The sequence below is a fragment of the Camelina sativa genome, chromosome 5 (assembly GCF_000633955.1).
Source record: "Camelina sativa cultivar DH55 chromosome 5, Cs, whole genome shotgun sequence".
NCBI classification, from domain to species: domain Eukaryota; kingdom Viridiplantae; phylum Streptophyta; class Magnoliopsida; order Brassicales; family Brassicaceae; genus Camelina; species Camelina sativa.
In genome coordinates this window covers 33587010-33602193 of record NC_025689.1, presented here as the reverse complement: position 1 = coordinate 33602193, position 15184 = coordinate 33587010, and the positions used below count along the sequence as shown (strand labels likewise).

Sequence of the window (15184 nt, the reverse complement as noted above, 5' to 3'; positions counted from 1 at the left end):
GGGGTAGGTGTTATGAGAGCTACAGCGAGGATCACAAATTTGTGGAAGACATGACAGACGTCATACTTGGTTCACAAAGAGAGCCTCCTTCCAACTATAAGCATGGCGTTCCATTTGTTGGTGGCAGGTAAGGCTTTTGCTAAATTGGTTGTGTTATATGAGCTTTACATAAGTATGTTCTTCCTTCAATGCTGTGTTATTTTGTCAGGGATAAAATTGCAGTATGTGCCAAGCATTACATGGGAGATGGTGGGACAACCCCGAGGAAAAAATGAGAATAACGCGGTGACTTCTTTACATGGTCTTCTTAGTGTTCGCATGTCTGCTTATGCTGATGCAGTTTACAAAGGTGTTTCCATAGTGATGGTTTCATATTCAAGCTGGAACAATGCAAATACTGAGCTTATCACAGGTAATTTGATTCTAATTGTCTTGACACTAGTCCTAATAACTATAATTGTCTTGAGACAGGTTCAAAATGCTATATTGGATTCCTGAAAATGATCGGAGCACTGGTTGAGAAGGAAAATCTAACGGATCTTGGTTTGTGTTCTATCTAAGTGCTGAAAAAATATGTTCCAACATTTTCTTATAACTACATGTATCATGACTGAGTCATGACTGACTTTCCTGCGTGCTTTCTTTTTGACCTGTTGTAACTAGGGAAGCTCATTGATTATCCCCGTTGATCCCAAGCTGGGGAAAATGCTGATAATGGGTGCCATCTTCCGCTGCTTTGACCCGATCCTGACAATTTGTATGTATTATAAGGACTCAGTGTCAGAGATCCTTTCCTTCCACCTCAAGACGAAAAGAATGCAAGTACAAGGACTCATGATTCATTTTTATGAGTTATGTTGGAGGATCGTCTATAAAGCTCTCCGGTGATGAATCCGTTCAGGATCGTCTCTCGTCGACTCCTACTCTCGAACTCGCCTCTTCTCTTCTCCTCGATTCCACTAAACGATGCTTCTGGACACGAGCTGCTGTTCACAATGACTAGGGTCAAAATACAAATCAGAGGTATCTTCTTCTTTTAAATCTATGAATCCCTTTGATTTGATTTTTAAAAAGTTTGTATTTTTGATTGATTGGTGTCTTATTTTGTTTCTGTGAAACATGTGTTTACTATTGATTGATTGGTGTCTTATTTTGTTTCTGTGAAACATGTTTTTACTATTCCAACGACGATTCGTTCATTGGCAATCTGATGATTCTATTGATGGATGATGGTCTTTGACAGTCCCCCCGACTCAACACGACGACCTTCCTTTTCTTCGTTCGCTTCAAGTTCCGGTCGACAGACAACATAGTGAGTTAAATTTTGCTTAAAAGTTTGTTTTTTTTTTTCATTGTTAGATCGGAAAGAAACTGATATTTCGTTTTGTTTTTTTGTTGCTTCTCTAGATGGTTCACTTCCTTCACATAATTGGGGATGATGCACACTACATATGACGCAGCAACAACAACGATGGAATGGAATTAGTATCATTTTCTTGATCTCTGTAAGTGATCATAAATTCCTTTTCTTTACTGTCTTTTTTTTACATGTTTGAAGTTAATCCTTATTCAGATGTGGAGGTTATTGAATATGATGCAGCTTCTGGAAAGTTTTTCATGAAACCGTGGACAACTCACTTATGCCCTGTAAGTATAATCCTGATACTTGAGTGTCATCTTCTTTCAACTACTCGTTTGATTTTTCAACGTCTTGTTACAATTGTACGTACCATGTTTCATTCAGGCCCTGTGGAAAAACCAGTTGGGGATGTCACATGTCAAAAGGTGAAACTTTCTGTCTCCAATCTCCACACACAAAGTGAGTTATAATCTGCTTATAGTTTGTTTTTTTTGGTCATTGTTACTATTTAGATCGGAAGGAGACTGAAATTTTGTTTTTTTTTTCTTTGTTGCTTCTCTAGATGGTTCACTTTCTCTATAGAATCCGGAATGATGCACTATATGACGCTTCAACAACAACGATGGTATGGAAATTAGTATCCTTTTTCTTTGATCTCTGTAAGTGATCTTAAAATCTATCCTTTTCTCTGCCTGGTTTTTTTTTACCTGTTTCAAGTTAATCCTTAACAAGTAATCCTTATTCAGATATGGAGTTGTTGAATATGCAGCTTCTGGAAAGTTATCATAAAACAGCGGACAACAGTTATCCCCTGTAAGTAAAATTCCCGATACGTGAATGTCATCTTCTTTCACTACTCGTTTTGATTTTTTAACGTACGTCTAGTTACAGATGGTTTTACCATGTTTCTTTCAGGCCCTGTGGATCATCCCAAAACCAGTTGGAGATGTCACATGTCCTCCAATAGGTGAAACCTCTTTTGTCTCCAATCTCCATCTGAAACTAATGAACCTGCACTCCTTTGTGAATGAGAGGATTACTGTCTAAAGCGGCTTAACCCCAACACCCAGACAACCAGGTAGGCGCTTTTTTAAATATTTTGGTTTTGATTTTTGCGTTGGTTTTAAGACACTATATTATTTTGTCTTTAACTGGTTCCTAGCTTTTCAGGTCTCTGTGTGTCGAAGGTAGATGGAATTTTGGGTGGTGGTGGTTTACTCGCTGCTTGCCTACTTATCATTTTCTCATCAATATATTCAAAGCTTTTAAGTGTTTTGCTATATGATTGTATTGTTGCAGGAGGTTTCCTTCAACATTGGCGAATCTATAGAGAATGGAGATATTGATTCAGGATGCCAACGCAAAGGTGACAACAAATATAATATCAGACTTCTCCATTTGGTAACAGACTAAACACTTTTCAAAGTTTGTTTATGTACTCACATGGAACCCCATAAGAGCTTTCTCACAGTGGCAAAAAAATTTCAGATAGCTAATAGGCGCATTGGGTCAAGCTACCACAACGTTGCAGCAGCTTCCTCCCTTTAACAAGGATACTTTAGCCGGTGGTCGCAGAAATCCCCTGAGTAAGCTACTTTTTTCTTATTTTATACACAAGTACATAACCAATTTCTGCTCACAGGTGCACTGAACCAACTAGTGTTATATGCTTTAGGTGGATCCTTTGAAAGATTCTTCGTAACAGATTTCATACATGTTTTACTAGGAGAGCCTCCTTCCAACTAAAAGCATGGTGTTCCTTTCGTTGGTGGCAGGTAAGGCTTTTGCTAATTTTGTTGTGTTATATGAGCCTCACATAAGTATGTTGTGTTTTTCATAATCGTTTGAGTTTTTCATGCGTGCTATTATGTAAATCGTTTGAGTTTTTCTGGGAGAAGCAAATTTGTGGCAACTGCAAGTTGAACATCAGAAAACTAGGGTCATATACCAGCGTGGCTCAGTTCTAGTTTAATTTTTGTTTCATGATAACCTCCTCACCGGTTATATCTGCTTGTTTTGCCCACCTTTCACCTGAAAATGTATTTGTATCCTGCAGCTAAAGAGAATTTGTGTCTGTAGTCCCCGATATATTGAGCTAGTCCCAAAAGGTGGTTGATGATGCATTTGCTTGTATTCCATTTCTTCCTTGCTTATTTTGTCTAGATGGTCTTAAGACATTTTAATTTTGACCAATGTAACACACAGAGAAAAATTGGTGGAGCTTTGGGGACAAGAGTGATCCCTTCAATTCTGGTGTCATAACTTACATATGTCAAAAGGAAGGTAGGAGCTTGTTCGTATGTTGATGATCCAGCTGGGTGTCAGTCACTGCTTTCACGAGCAATACATAAGGTTGTATACTCCATCATATACTCTAGTCTCGGCTCAGATAGATTAATTTACAGTCATAAAAACACTGTTTCTGATTCAGGTTTGTATGCTTTTGGTGATGCAGGTGTTGGTTTAAGAACTCTGGGGGATTCTAATATGCTTGCTAATAGTCATAGAGAACTGGATTCTGATAGTGTCAATCACTTGGTCAGCACTTTCTCATCGGATCCAAGCCTAATAGCCTTTGCACAGTTGTGCTGTGACACATTTGGGTGGGTACACATTTGGTAAAATTAATCTCAGAACCGTGGACAAGACACTCATTATGCCCTCCTGTAAGTATAATTCCCGATACTCAAATTTGCTTCTTTCATTGCTTACTCGTTTCATTATTTGACGTCTTGTCTTGTTACATATGGTTTTACTTTTCAGGCCTTGTGGATCATGCCAAAACCAGTTGGAGATGTTACATGTCCTCCAAAAGGTAAAACTTTCTGTCTCCAATCCACACACAAATTGAGTTAAAATTTGCTTAAAAGTCTTTTTTTTTTTTTTTTGGTTCATTGTTACGATTTAGATCAGAAGGAGACTGATATTTTTGTTTTTTTTTTCCCCTTTGTTGCTTCCTTAGGAAAGAAGCTGCTTGCAGAGCCAAACTCAAAGGCTAAGGTTTGATGTTTTTTCTCTGCTTTCTATCTTACATGTTTTTATTTTTCCCTCTCTCACGCAATTTCTCAGTAATTTCAGGCCCGTGATTAGAGTTCCTTGTACTCAGAGCTGAAGTCAACGGTGCTCTTCTCCATCGAGACATGTATGTATGAAGCCAGAACTTAGGAGAGATTGTGTCTGCTACATGTCGTTTTTCACACCTTCTTGCTTCCTCTAGTTATATAGAAAAAGAGATATAATTTTTAAAAAATGTAAAAATAATATGATATTGTATACATAAAATACATATACCATGTATACATCTACGTTTAAGTTTTAAAAATGGCATTCATGAGACCACATCCTCTGACCACCGTAAACAAAGTATGTTTCCATATTCCATAGAAAGTAAAACTTCCTTAATCTCAAATATTCACCTTTTATTTATATTCTATGATATGATTCTCCCAGTCCGCATCTATATATATATTCTTATTAACTTCTCGAATTCTTTGACATTAGAAAGAAAAAAAACTAAGGCATAGGAATAGGATCTTTGAAAATAAAAAAAGAAGAATGTATCTGCTGCAAGTTTGCCTATGGGTTGCTTTTTTAATCATGGTCATTCTTCTTGCGGGAGGCTTCTTTCATATGATTGTTTACCAGAAAAAGTTGGAGTATCTGCAAGTTTGCATATGGGTTGTTCTTTTAATCGTGGTCATTCTTCTTGCAGGATGCCTTTTTTATATGATTGATCACCATGAGAAGTTGGATTATCTGCAAATTTGCCTCTGTGTTGCTCTTTTAATCGCTCTTTTAATCGTGGTCATTTTTCTTGCGGGATGCCTCTTTATATGAATGGTCACCGGGAGAAGTCAGAGTGTTTTTTACACAAATGTCAATCGCATTAAAACATTTAACTCATAAGTTTAACCACATGTTTCGAGAGCATCCTGGTACGGGCTTAATAGTTAATACTAACTAGGTAATATCCCGCGCATATGCGCGGGTTGTTGTATTACATATGTTAATTTATTTTAGATTATTTCATAATCATAAAATTATGAGAATTTTCTGAGAAATTGTTTTAAATAAAATTTTTTAAAATGGTATTTCTAATACTGGTATTGAAAAAAATGTATTTTTGAAATTCTTATTAAAAATACATATATAACAAACAAATTTCCTAAATGTCAATAATACACTTTATTTATTCAAATCATAAAAATTTACTATGATATTCAAAATTTACCTAAAACATTTAATAATCAAATTGCAAAATTATTTTTTAAGTATCAATTAAATATATTTACTATAAAATTATATGAAATGCAATTAAAAATCCCAAATATTAATTAAATTTTCTGTACAGTCAAAACACTTCATTGTTTAGGAATATGTCAACAGAATCTTCATTGTTTAGTAATGTTCACCGGTGAATTCCCTTGTCAGATGAAGCTTTGAGCTAAGGAGTTTGAGAAATATACAAGCAGTCACCTGAATTATAAAGAGGACATGTCGGAATTAATAAAATATTATTAAATTTGTGATAACACGGATTAAATACTCATTTTATTATTTGTCAACACTATTAATATTAAAATATTTGACATATAAAAATTTTTTTATCCCGTGAAAAAAAATTAAGTTGATTTGACTAAAAGTGTGTAAAATAATTAAATTATTAGAAAAATATGACTTAATCATAGCGTATAAATGACTTACTATATATTTAGATCATTTATTTATTTTTATAATAATTAAAAATTAAAATAGAATCTCACACACTAAACAAAACAAACTATATATAACAAACAAATGGTTATGGAATATATTACGGGTAAAAAAAATGATATAAATATTTAGCCGCACAAACGGTTGGAAAATTTAATTATTCTCAAAATATTCAATTTTTAACAAACAAATATAATATAAAATATAAATAATAATAAAATTATATGCACGCGGTGTACGCGAGTTAAAATCTAGTTATATAGAAAAAGAGACATAATTTTTAAAAAATGTAAAGATAATATGATATTGTATATAACATAAAATACATATACCATGTATACATCTACGTTTAAGTTTTAAAAATGGCATTCATGAGACCACATCCTTTAACCACCGTAAATAAAGTATGTTTCCATATTCCATAGAAAGTAAAACTTCCTTAATCTCAAATATTCACCTTTTATTTATATTCTATGATATGATTCTCCCAGTCCGCATCTATATAGATAGTCTTATTAACTTCTCGAATTCTTTGACATTAGAAAGAAAAAAACTAAGGCATAGGAATAGGATCTTTGAAAATAAGTAAAGAAGAATGTATCTGCTGCAAGTTTGCCTATGGGTTGCTTTTGTAATCATGGTCATTCTTCTTGTGGGATGCCTCTTTCATATGATTGTTTACCAGAAGAAGTTGGAGTATCTGCAAGTTTGCATATGGGTTGCTCTTTTAATTGTGGTTATTCTTCTTGCAGGATACCTCTTTTATATGAATGGTCAAAAAGAGAAGCCAAAGTATCTGCAAGTTTGCCTATGGGTTGTTCTTTTAATCGTGTACATTCTTCTTGCGGGATGCCTCTTTTATATGATTAATTCCAAGAAGAAGTTGGATTATCTGCAAGTTTGCCTATGTGTTGCTCTTTTAATCGCTCTTTTAATCGTGGTCATTTTTCTTGCTGAATGCCTCTTTATAAGAATGGTCACCGGGAGAAGTCGGAGTGTTTTTTTTACACAAATGTCAATCTTATTAAAACATTTAACTCATCTGTTTAACAACAGGTTTCGAGAGCATCCTAATACAGGTTTAATAGTTAATACTAATTAGCGTTAAATCTCTACTCTCGGATTCGACTATGTTCTTTTGTCTTAGTAGTCACTAGACTTGTACTTAGCTCGTCCCTTTTCATATTTGGGCCTCGGCCTAACAAAACTAAAGTCAGGGGCTGGTTTTTTATTTTTTATTTTTGTATTTTTTTCTTTCTTCATTTTTATAGCAAAATATTTTTCTATTGATATATAAATATAATAAATAATATAAGTTGGATATATCATAAATGTGTATTATTTACAAGCCATATGCTCATTTTTTTTTTTTAACTTTCTTTTCACCAATTGATCGTAAATCCAGTTGAATATTTTTATTTTTAATTCATTTAAAAAAAAAAGATAATGAGAAACTAATAAATCGGTCACCAAAAAAGAATAAAATGTGGCTGTAATTTTATACACATAAGCTTCAATTTTTCTTACTGGTAATAACTTTCTAAAAATAGGAAAAAGTTTGATTACAAAAGAGCAAAAAAATAATAATAATAATCAATTTGGAAAAAATCAGATAAAAGGTTAAAAAAAAAAGAAAAAAATGAAGTGGGAAAAATTCCGAGAAACTGGGACCGGAACCACAGACACGACGATGCCAACTCCTCCGGTGTCATCAGAGGCGACGACGGCATCCAAAGAGATCGATCCAAATAGTGTATTGATGGTTGCTGATTTCTTCAAAGCTATCGCTCCTGACTCATCTGTCAACGATTTCACCGAATCCGACTCTTTCTCAATCTTATTTCAAAGCAACACCAAAGCTCTCTCCATCTCACGCGGTCGTGTCTCTTGCTCCGTCATCGTCACACCTTCCTTATCCGTAATCTCTCTGTTTTTTTTTTTTCAATTGAATCAAATGGGTTTCGTAAAGTTTTCGATCTTTTTCTGTTTCTTGTGAATATTAAAGTTTCGATCTTTCTCTGTTTTGTTGTGAATGATTAGAATTTCTTTAATGGGTTACATGGAGGAGCAGTAGCATCAATTGCAGAGAGAGTAGCTATGGCTTGTGTGAAAACTGTTGTCTGTGAAGATAAACATCTCTTCCTTGGTGAATTGAGTACGTCTTATCTCTCTTCTGCTCCTATCTCGGTAAGCTTATTCATTCATTCTTTTAAGATTTTTTTGGATCTTCGAATCAAGAGAAGAAGTTTAATTTGTGTGATGTGAGAGATTTTTGCAGTCTGAATTGGTTGTGGAGGCGTCGGTGGTGAGGACTGGGAGGAATCTGTCTGTGGTGAATGTTGAGTTCAAGATCAAGGAGACTATGAAAGTCACTTACCTATCTCGTGCTACTTTTTACCATTCTCCCATCTCTAAGCTTTAAGCTTTTTGAATTGCTCAGAGATCTTCTTCTTATAAGCTCTATGTTGATTGTTTATGTTCTCTATTCCATGAAATAAAGATTCTGTATACAGAGATTAGCCTTGAGATATATATGTAATAAGCATTACTAGTTTTCATATGTCTTTAGTCACTTTATTACAAACACTTAAAGAAGAAATTTGCACCCGCATTTAGCAGAGCATGACAAGGTACTCTGTCTGAAGGAATCAACTGCAGTGGTTTGACATAGATTCAAAGCAGTTTGTGTTGGAGCCTTGGAGGAATAGATCTATGGAAGAGCATCCGGGAACCTGGTTTAGGCCACAGGCGAATATTGCTTACAAAAAAAAGGCCTCGTCACGGTTCTCGATTGGATCCTCTAGCTTGTGGAAGCATTGTTGCACCAGTCTTTCCATCAAGAACACCAAGTAGGATCTTTTGAAACCTGGTTTTGCAAGGAAGAAACAGAGTGGGGAAAATTAGAAAAGGCTCACATTTGGTGCACCTTACCTACTTGTTTCTTTCACGAAATCAACTCATTCATCAAGCTGTAATTAGATCAAGACCACCAAAAAATATTCATAAAAAGGTTATTGTGTAGTCTGCAATCACTCCTGGTTGTGCTAAGAAAACATTGAAACACATATCTCTCAAAGCTTCAAGAATACGGATGAAGTCGGTTTCTTCTTTGATGTTTTTTGAGATTACCACCAAATTTGGCCCCCTATCACACTGGTCCAATAACATCCCACTAAGTCTTGCATATTTATCCCCTGGAACTACATATATCAAACGGAAACATAGATTAGATCAGACATATATAAGTAAAAATAAAAAAAAAGAAGAGTGGTGATTCAGTAAAGGAGTTAACCTTTACTTAGTTATCATCATCAGTGAACGTTTTCTTATCAACAACATAAGCCCATATTTGAGGACACCTCACCAATAGTAACCGATGTTCGCAAGAGCTGATTTGATCGAGAAAGGATCGAGACCCTTTGGGATTGGGAAATCCTCCACGTCCCAGAACACGCTTGTCTTACCAACTGCAGCGAATTTCCCGTCCATTGGGATGTTTCTGTCCATCGACAAGTTTCGTTTCGTTTCAACAGAGTGACTCTGAAGAAAACAGTAAACTAGGGTTAGAAGGCGAAAGGTTGGGTTTCTTATATCGGATGGGAAGACTATTAAGAGTTGAGTTTTCTCAACGTTATATAACCGACAAACCAAATTTAAAACGTTTTGAAATTAGGGCATTAATTTAATTATTTGGTTGATTCCTCTCCAAACTTCTTAATTACAGTTATGTTCAGTAGTACTCTGCTACAGATTAGTTTATCTAAACATCTTCTATTAATTTCACACTAGCTAGTATCAAAACCACAAATTCCAAGATCCAAAAAAACCATGACAAATACTTCTTTTTTGGTGAGGATCGATGGAATTCTTTGGTTGATTCCTTTAGATTCTCTATTCAATAAGCCAAGATTCTGTATATACAGATATATATAATAATCACTTCTACTTTTTATTTGTCTTCAATAATACCCTCTACGAAAATAGTTCATCCCCATTGAGCAGAGGATGACAAGCTGAGATCTTCTTCTTTTGCTGGTGAAGTCTCTCAAGGAATTAATGAATCTAGTCTTGTTTTTAACTCCCCACTACTGGATTCTAAAATGAATACCATTTGTGTACCCTGTAGGAGGGATAGAACTATATCGAAGGAGCATTCAGGCACTCATGAGTTTACACGTCAGTACTCAAATGGGTTCTCTTCTCTAGCTTATGCAGACCAGTGTTTTCATAAAAGACACAAGTAGCTAGGAAGCTCCTGAAAACGGAGAGTGCTAATGCTTGATAGTGATTGGTGAGCTTCAGTTCCTTTAAATAATTTATGCTGCTTTTAGACCACTTATCACTAGGTCCACAAACCAAACTGATGAAGCTTGAGCGTTCTCTCCTTTCGCCACAACAATCTCGTATCCACTTCTAATCGTATCTCTGTGTCTGAATCAGACACAAATACCACATGAAAATTTAACATGTAACGAGAATGCGGAAATTTCATGTTTTGTTCCATCTCATCAGAATGAAATCGGTCTGTTTCCACTGATCATTAATGAAGGTCCCTACTCCTCTTAATTGAAAGATTCTTTCGTCATTATTGTGTTCTCACCCATCTCAAACTCAAGAGTTTTACATACTTCATTCAGTTAAAAAGGAAAAGTCAACCTTGACATGTATCCTACTGTTTTGTCGTATCCTTGTGTTAGTTTAGAACTTTAGATAGTGTGAATATATGTACGAATTATAGACGATAACACTTAAGAAATTTTTTTTGTGATAAACTCACATGACATAAGTTATATATATACATGTTAATTTACACTATATTTTAAGACTAATCTCCAAATTTTGTGAAAAAAGGAAGAATTATAGAAACCGCAACAAGAATGTTCGAAACCAATTTTGGTGAATCCTATCATGAATTGGCTACAAAACACAATTGTATTTCTCTATTAGTCTATTATATCACTGGTTTGTGAGATTCGCCAAAACAATAGAAACTCCTTAATTACTACTACATATTATCTATTATCGAGATATGTCCAAGTTTATCTTGTGATACAATGCATGCAACTATTGTTTCTTTCCAAATTATAAGATCAGTAAATGTCAATTGGTATACACACCACACTGCATTTCAAATATCCAGTGACAACTACTAGTGAACGATTGGTAGGATGTGTGTTATGCAGGGCCGGCTCAATTATTTTTGGGACCTTGTGCTCAATTTAACCTTTTTCCAGAAAACTAGGGTTATATTTGCAATATTTCAAACTTTAGGACCCTAAACCTTAAAGAAAAAATCACAAAAATCTGGGGACATGGTGCTTTTGCACCGTCTGCACTGCCTCTAAGCCGGACCTGGTGTTATGATGTCATGGAGTATCGTGTCACGATCATGACTCTGCATGATCTGACAGAGATGCAAACTAACATTAAAAGCTATAAAGATGAGGAAGTTCATGGAAATTTTGGTATCCATAGACTTGCTATTCCTATTAGGTCTTTTATAGGTCAACTTCTTTTATAATGATAGTTTTTCGGATATATATGCAACGTCAGGTACAACGCACAAGTTTCTTTCCAACAATTACTAATAAATCCATTCACCTAACTTTATCTCGAATAATTGATTAGATTATGAAACGACTAGGCAACGAAAAGATGTACTAATTACTTTATAGGCGCTAACTGGTACCACTGAAAATATATCATCAGGAGGAATATGCCTAATTATACGCTTAAAATGAAAAATGATGTTGGCATGTAATTTTAAGTTATGAATTTAAATAATTAGCATTTTTTATAAGGCAAATGATTTTTTTTTCTAAGCACTGAACAGTGTTCTGCCAGTTGAATCACTTATATTATTAGCTTAGTTGGCTCAATTATACGGTGGAAAACATGTTAGCAAATTAACCATAAGTTTTAAATTTTGTTTTTTGAATGCTGTCTATTAATTAACTTGGTGTATTTAAAACCTATATCAATTTTTAGGTGGAAATGCTTGTTGGAATCTATCATTTTCTAATTTTCTCGTAATTTTGATATGAAGTCAACAGACTTAGCAATGTAAACGGAGACTAATTTATCCGATAGAGCTCGGTTCCCTACTTCATAACTCGAGTTGGTTTAGTTTAGATGGCTGGATGATACGTCAATTACTTCGGTACGTACACTACAAGAAAACCTGCATTTAGCGACTACGAGTTGTGACTCTTTGTTCAGTCGCAAAAAATAGCGACCACTTAGTAATTGAATTACGACTGTTTCCCGACTAAATGTAAAGAAGAAGCAAAACAGTCGCAAATTTATGACGCAAACAATATAGTCGCAAAACAATCGCATTTTGAGACTGTTCAGTAACAGTAATTTATAAAACACAAAGAGTCACAAATTAGCAACGATTTTGCAACGTATACTCGTGTCACAAGTTTTATTTATCGATAACTTGCTAACTCCTATTTTTTGCGACGAACTTGCTACGACATGTGCGACTTATTTGCAACTACTATTGCGACTGTTTAGCGACTAACACCTGAATTAGCTACTGGTTTGCGACACCTTAGCAACTCTCGATTTGTTGAATTTGAAATTTCACATTAGTTAAATGTTAACATGTTTCTATACACATTTCCACTTTGAATTGATCAATATCAGTCATATAAACTTTGTCAAAGCTTTCCATTTTAGTATTTAGACACAAAAATTTCATAATATCTAAATCATTGTAAAGAGTATACATGTTATTTCATAAGAAGGTTTAGGATTCTATGAAAATTGCAAAACAAAGATATGAAAACAATATTTTAAGGTCATAAACTATTCCATATACACTATAAGACAATCATGAGTCCATATTGTTGATTGATATCAATAGAATTGTGCAAAAATTATAGATTCCAAAAATTTGTATTGTGACCAAATTCGGAGAGTTACAAAAGGGTAACAAATTGCGACTAACTTGTTACTAACTTTGGGACTCTTCTTTTTTGCGACTATCTTGCTACTGAACTTGCGACCACTGTGCAACTACTTTTGCGACTGTTTAGCGTCTAACACCTGAGCTAGAGACTCTTTTGCGACTGTTTAGCGACTAACACCTGAATTCGCTACTGGTTTGCGACTCCTTAGCAACTCTCGATTTGTTGAATTTGAAATTTCACATTAGTTAAATGTTAACATGTTTCTATACACATTTCCACTTTGAATTGATCAATATCAGTCATATAAACTTTGTCAAAGCTTTCCATTTTAGTATTTAGACACAAAAATTTCATAATATCTAAATCATTGTAAAGAGTATACATGTTATTTCATAAGAAGGTTTAGGATTCTATGAAAATTGCAAAACAAAGATATGAAAACAATATTTTAAGGTCATAAACTATTCCATATACACTATAAGACAATCATGAGTCCATATTGTTGATTGATATCAATAGAATTGTGCAAAAATTATAGATTCCAAAAATTTGTATTGTGACCAAATTCGGAGAGTCACAAAAGGGTACCAAATTGCGACTAACTTGTTACTAGCTTTGGGACTCTTGTTTTTTGCGACTATCTTGCTACTGAACTTGCGACTATTTCGCTACTCTTCTGTGACCATTGTGTTACTAATTTTAACCATTTTATTATTTTTGCCAAGGTTTAGGCGCGTAATATTCCCCCCTTTTTTTTTAGTATGTGTCTCTTTTGCGACCACTTTGCGACTCCTCTTCGTTAATTACTAGGCAAATTTTTAGTATGTGTCTCTTTTGCGACCAGTTTGCGACCCCTCTTCGTTAATTACTAGGCAAAGAACACAACATATTCTCTTGTTTCTCTCTTTCTATTTCTCTCGAAAACCTTTCAACTCTCTCTTCTTTCTCCTCTCGAATCTCTCTTCTTCCTCTCAATCTCGCCTCTTCTTCTCTCAAATCTATCCTCTTTCTCAACTCTCTCTAATGGCTGGTAGGGGTCGCGGAGGCAAATCAGCTGGAGGTGGTAGGGGTCGCGGAGCCAGATCCGCTGGAGGTGTTAGGGTTTATAATGGTGCGAGGGATCCCAGTTCTGCCGCCGATAATCAGACCTCCATTGGTGCGAGGGAACCCATTGGAGCCGCAGTTAATCAGGCCTCCAATGGTGCGACTTCACGCGGAGGTCGAAGTGGTGTCGGAACGTCGTCTCACTCCTCGAATCCATCAGGCTCTCAGTCCGTGAGTAATTCGTATAGAACTATGCCGTCCCAGTTTCCGCCGAGGACACAACAAACGCCTCCTGCTTCTCAACCACCGCGGGTTGCTTCTCCACCACCGCGGGTTGCTTCTCCCCCACTGTGGGTTGGTTCCCAACCACCGCGGGTTGGTTCTCAACCACCGCGGGTTGGTTTGCAAGCACCGGTTCTTGCTCCTCAACCACCGCCTCCTCTTCCTCCACTCATACAAGAACAAGAAGAGGATTACGAAGAAGTAAACCCTAATCCCAATCCTGCCGAAGAAGAAAACCCTATTCCTAATCCTGCCGAACAAGACTACCAAGGTTTGTTAGATGCAATGCTAGCTCTTCCAGGCCGACAACATCTCCCAGTTCTGTCTGTCGATCCCATCCCCGACGTTGAGACTCTATGGTAATTTTTTTTTGCTTTTAGAGTTAGGTTGAGACTCTGTTTTTGTTTGATTAAGTTAGAGGTTGTGTTTTATTAAGATTAGTTAAAGAATCAAAGCGAAACCACACTGTGAGTAAATTAGAGGTTGTGTTTAGATCTCTTAGTAAATTTAATCCTTGTGAGAATCTCCCAGTTCTGTCTGTCGATCACATTCACAGGTTTCGCTTTGTTAGATTGTTTGTTAGATTGTTTGTTTTGTTGATTAAGTTGAGATTAAGATTGATATTGTTTGTTTTGTTTTGAGATTAAGATTGATATTGTAAATTTCGTTTTGTTCATTAAGTTAGAGGTTGTGTTTGATTGTTTCGATAATACTGATTGTGTTACTTTGTATTGGTTAAGACTGATTGTGTTTGTTTTGTGACAGGTTTAACAGACACAAAGGAAAAATTTCTCGGGTGATCTCTGGAATATTTAGAAGGAAATTCGATGGTCCTTACTACAGCTGGAAGGTTACTCCTAGACACATT

The 15184-nt window shown here is 35.4% G+C and overlaps 1 protein-coding gene and 2 long non-coding RNA genes across 25 annotated transcripts; 2 read left to right on the top strand and 1 right to left on the bottom strand.

The window, feature by feature from the left end:
- LOC104788407 lies at positions 1–4699 on the top strand. Of its 23 annotated transcripts, none has more exons than XR_002038322.1 (21): positions 1–127; positions 209–349; positions 472–543; positions 669–1023; positions 1244–1312; positions 1408–1505; positions 1601–1647; positions 1745–1819; positions 1923–1997; positions 2107–2173; positions 2276–2438; positions 2531–2547; positions 2660–2761; positions 2849–2946; positions 3036–3135; positions 3417–3468; positions 3566–3712; positions 3816–4026; positions 4124–4175; positions 4323–4360; positions 4439–4699. It is a non-coding gene; the product is annotated as an uncharacterized LOC104788407 (long non-coding RNA). The 23 variants fall into 23 exon arrangements; XR_002038319.1 differs by having other exon boundaries at positions 664–1023; XR_002038320.1 differs by lacking the exon at positions 472–543 and having other exon boundaries at positions 209–412.
- On the top strand, positions 7672–8633 carry LOC104788405 (acyl-coenzyme A thioesterase 13-like). The gene is made up of 3 exons (XM_010514152.1): positions 7672–7991; positions 8114–8260; positions 8352–8633. The coding sequence occupies exons 1-3, from the start codon at positions 7713–7715 to the stop codon at positions 8493–8495; spliced, it is 570 nt and encodes a 189-aa protein (XP_010512454.1). The 5' UTR covers positions 7672–7712; the 3' UTR covers positions 8496–8633.
- Positions 8596–9689, bottom strand: LOC104788406. Its single transcript, XR_768257.2, has 2 exons — positions 9366–9689; positions 8596–9273 (listed from the first exon to the last, which is right to left on the bottom strand). It is a non-coding gene; the product is annotated as an uncharacterized LOC104788406 (long non-coding RNA).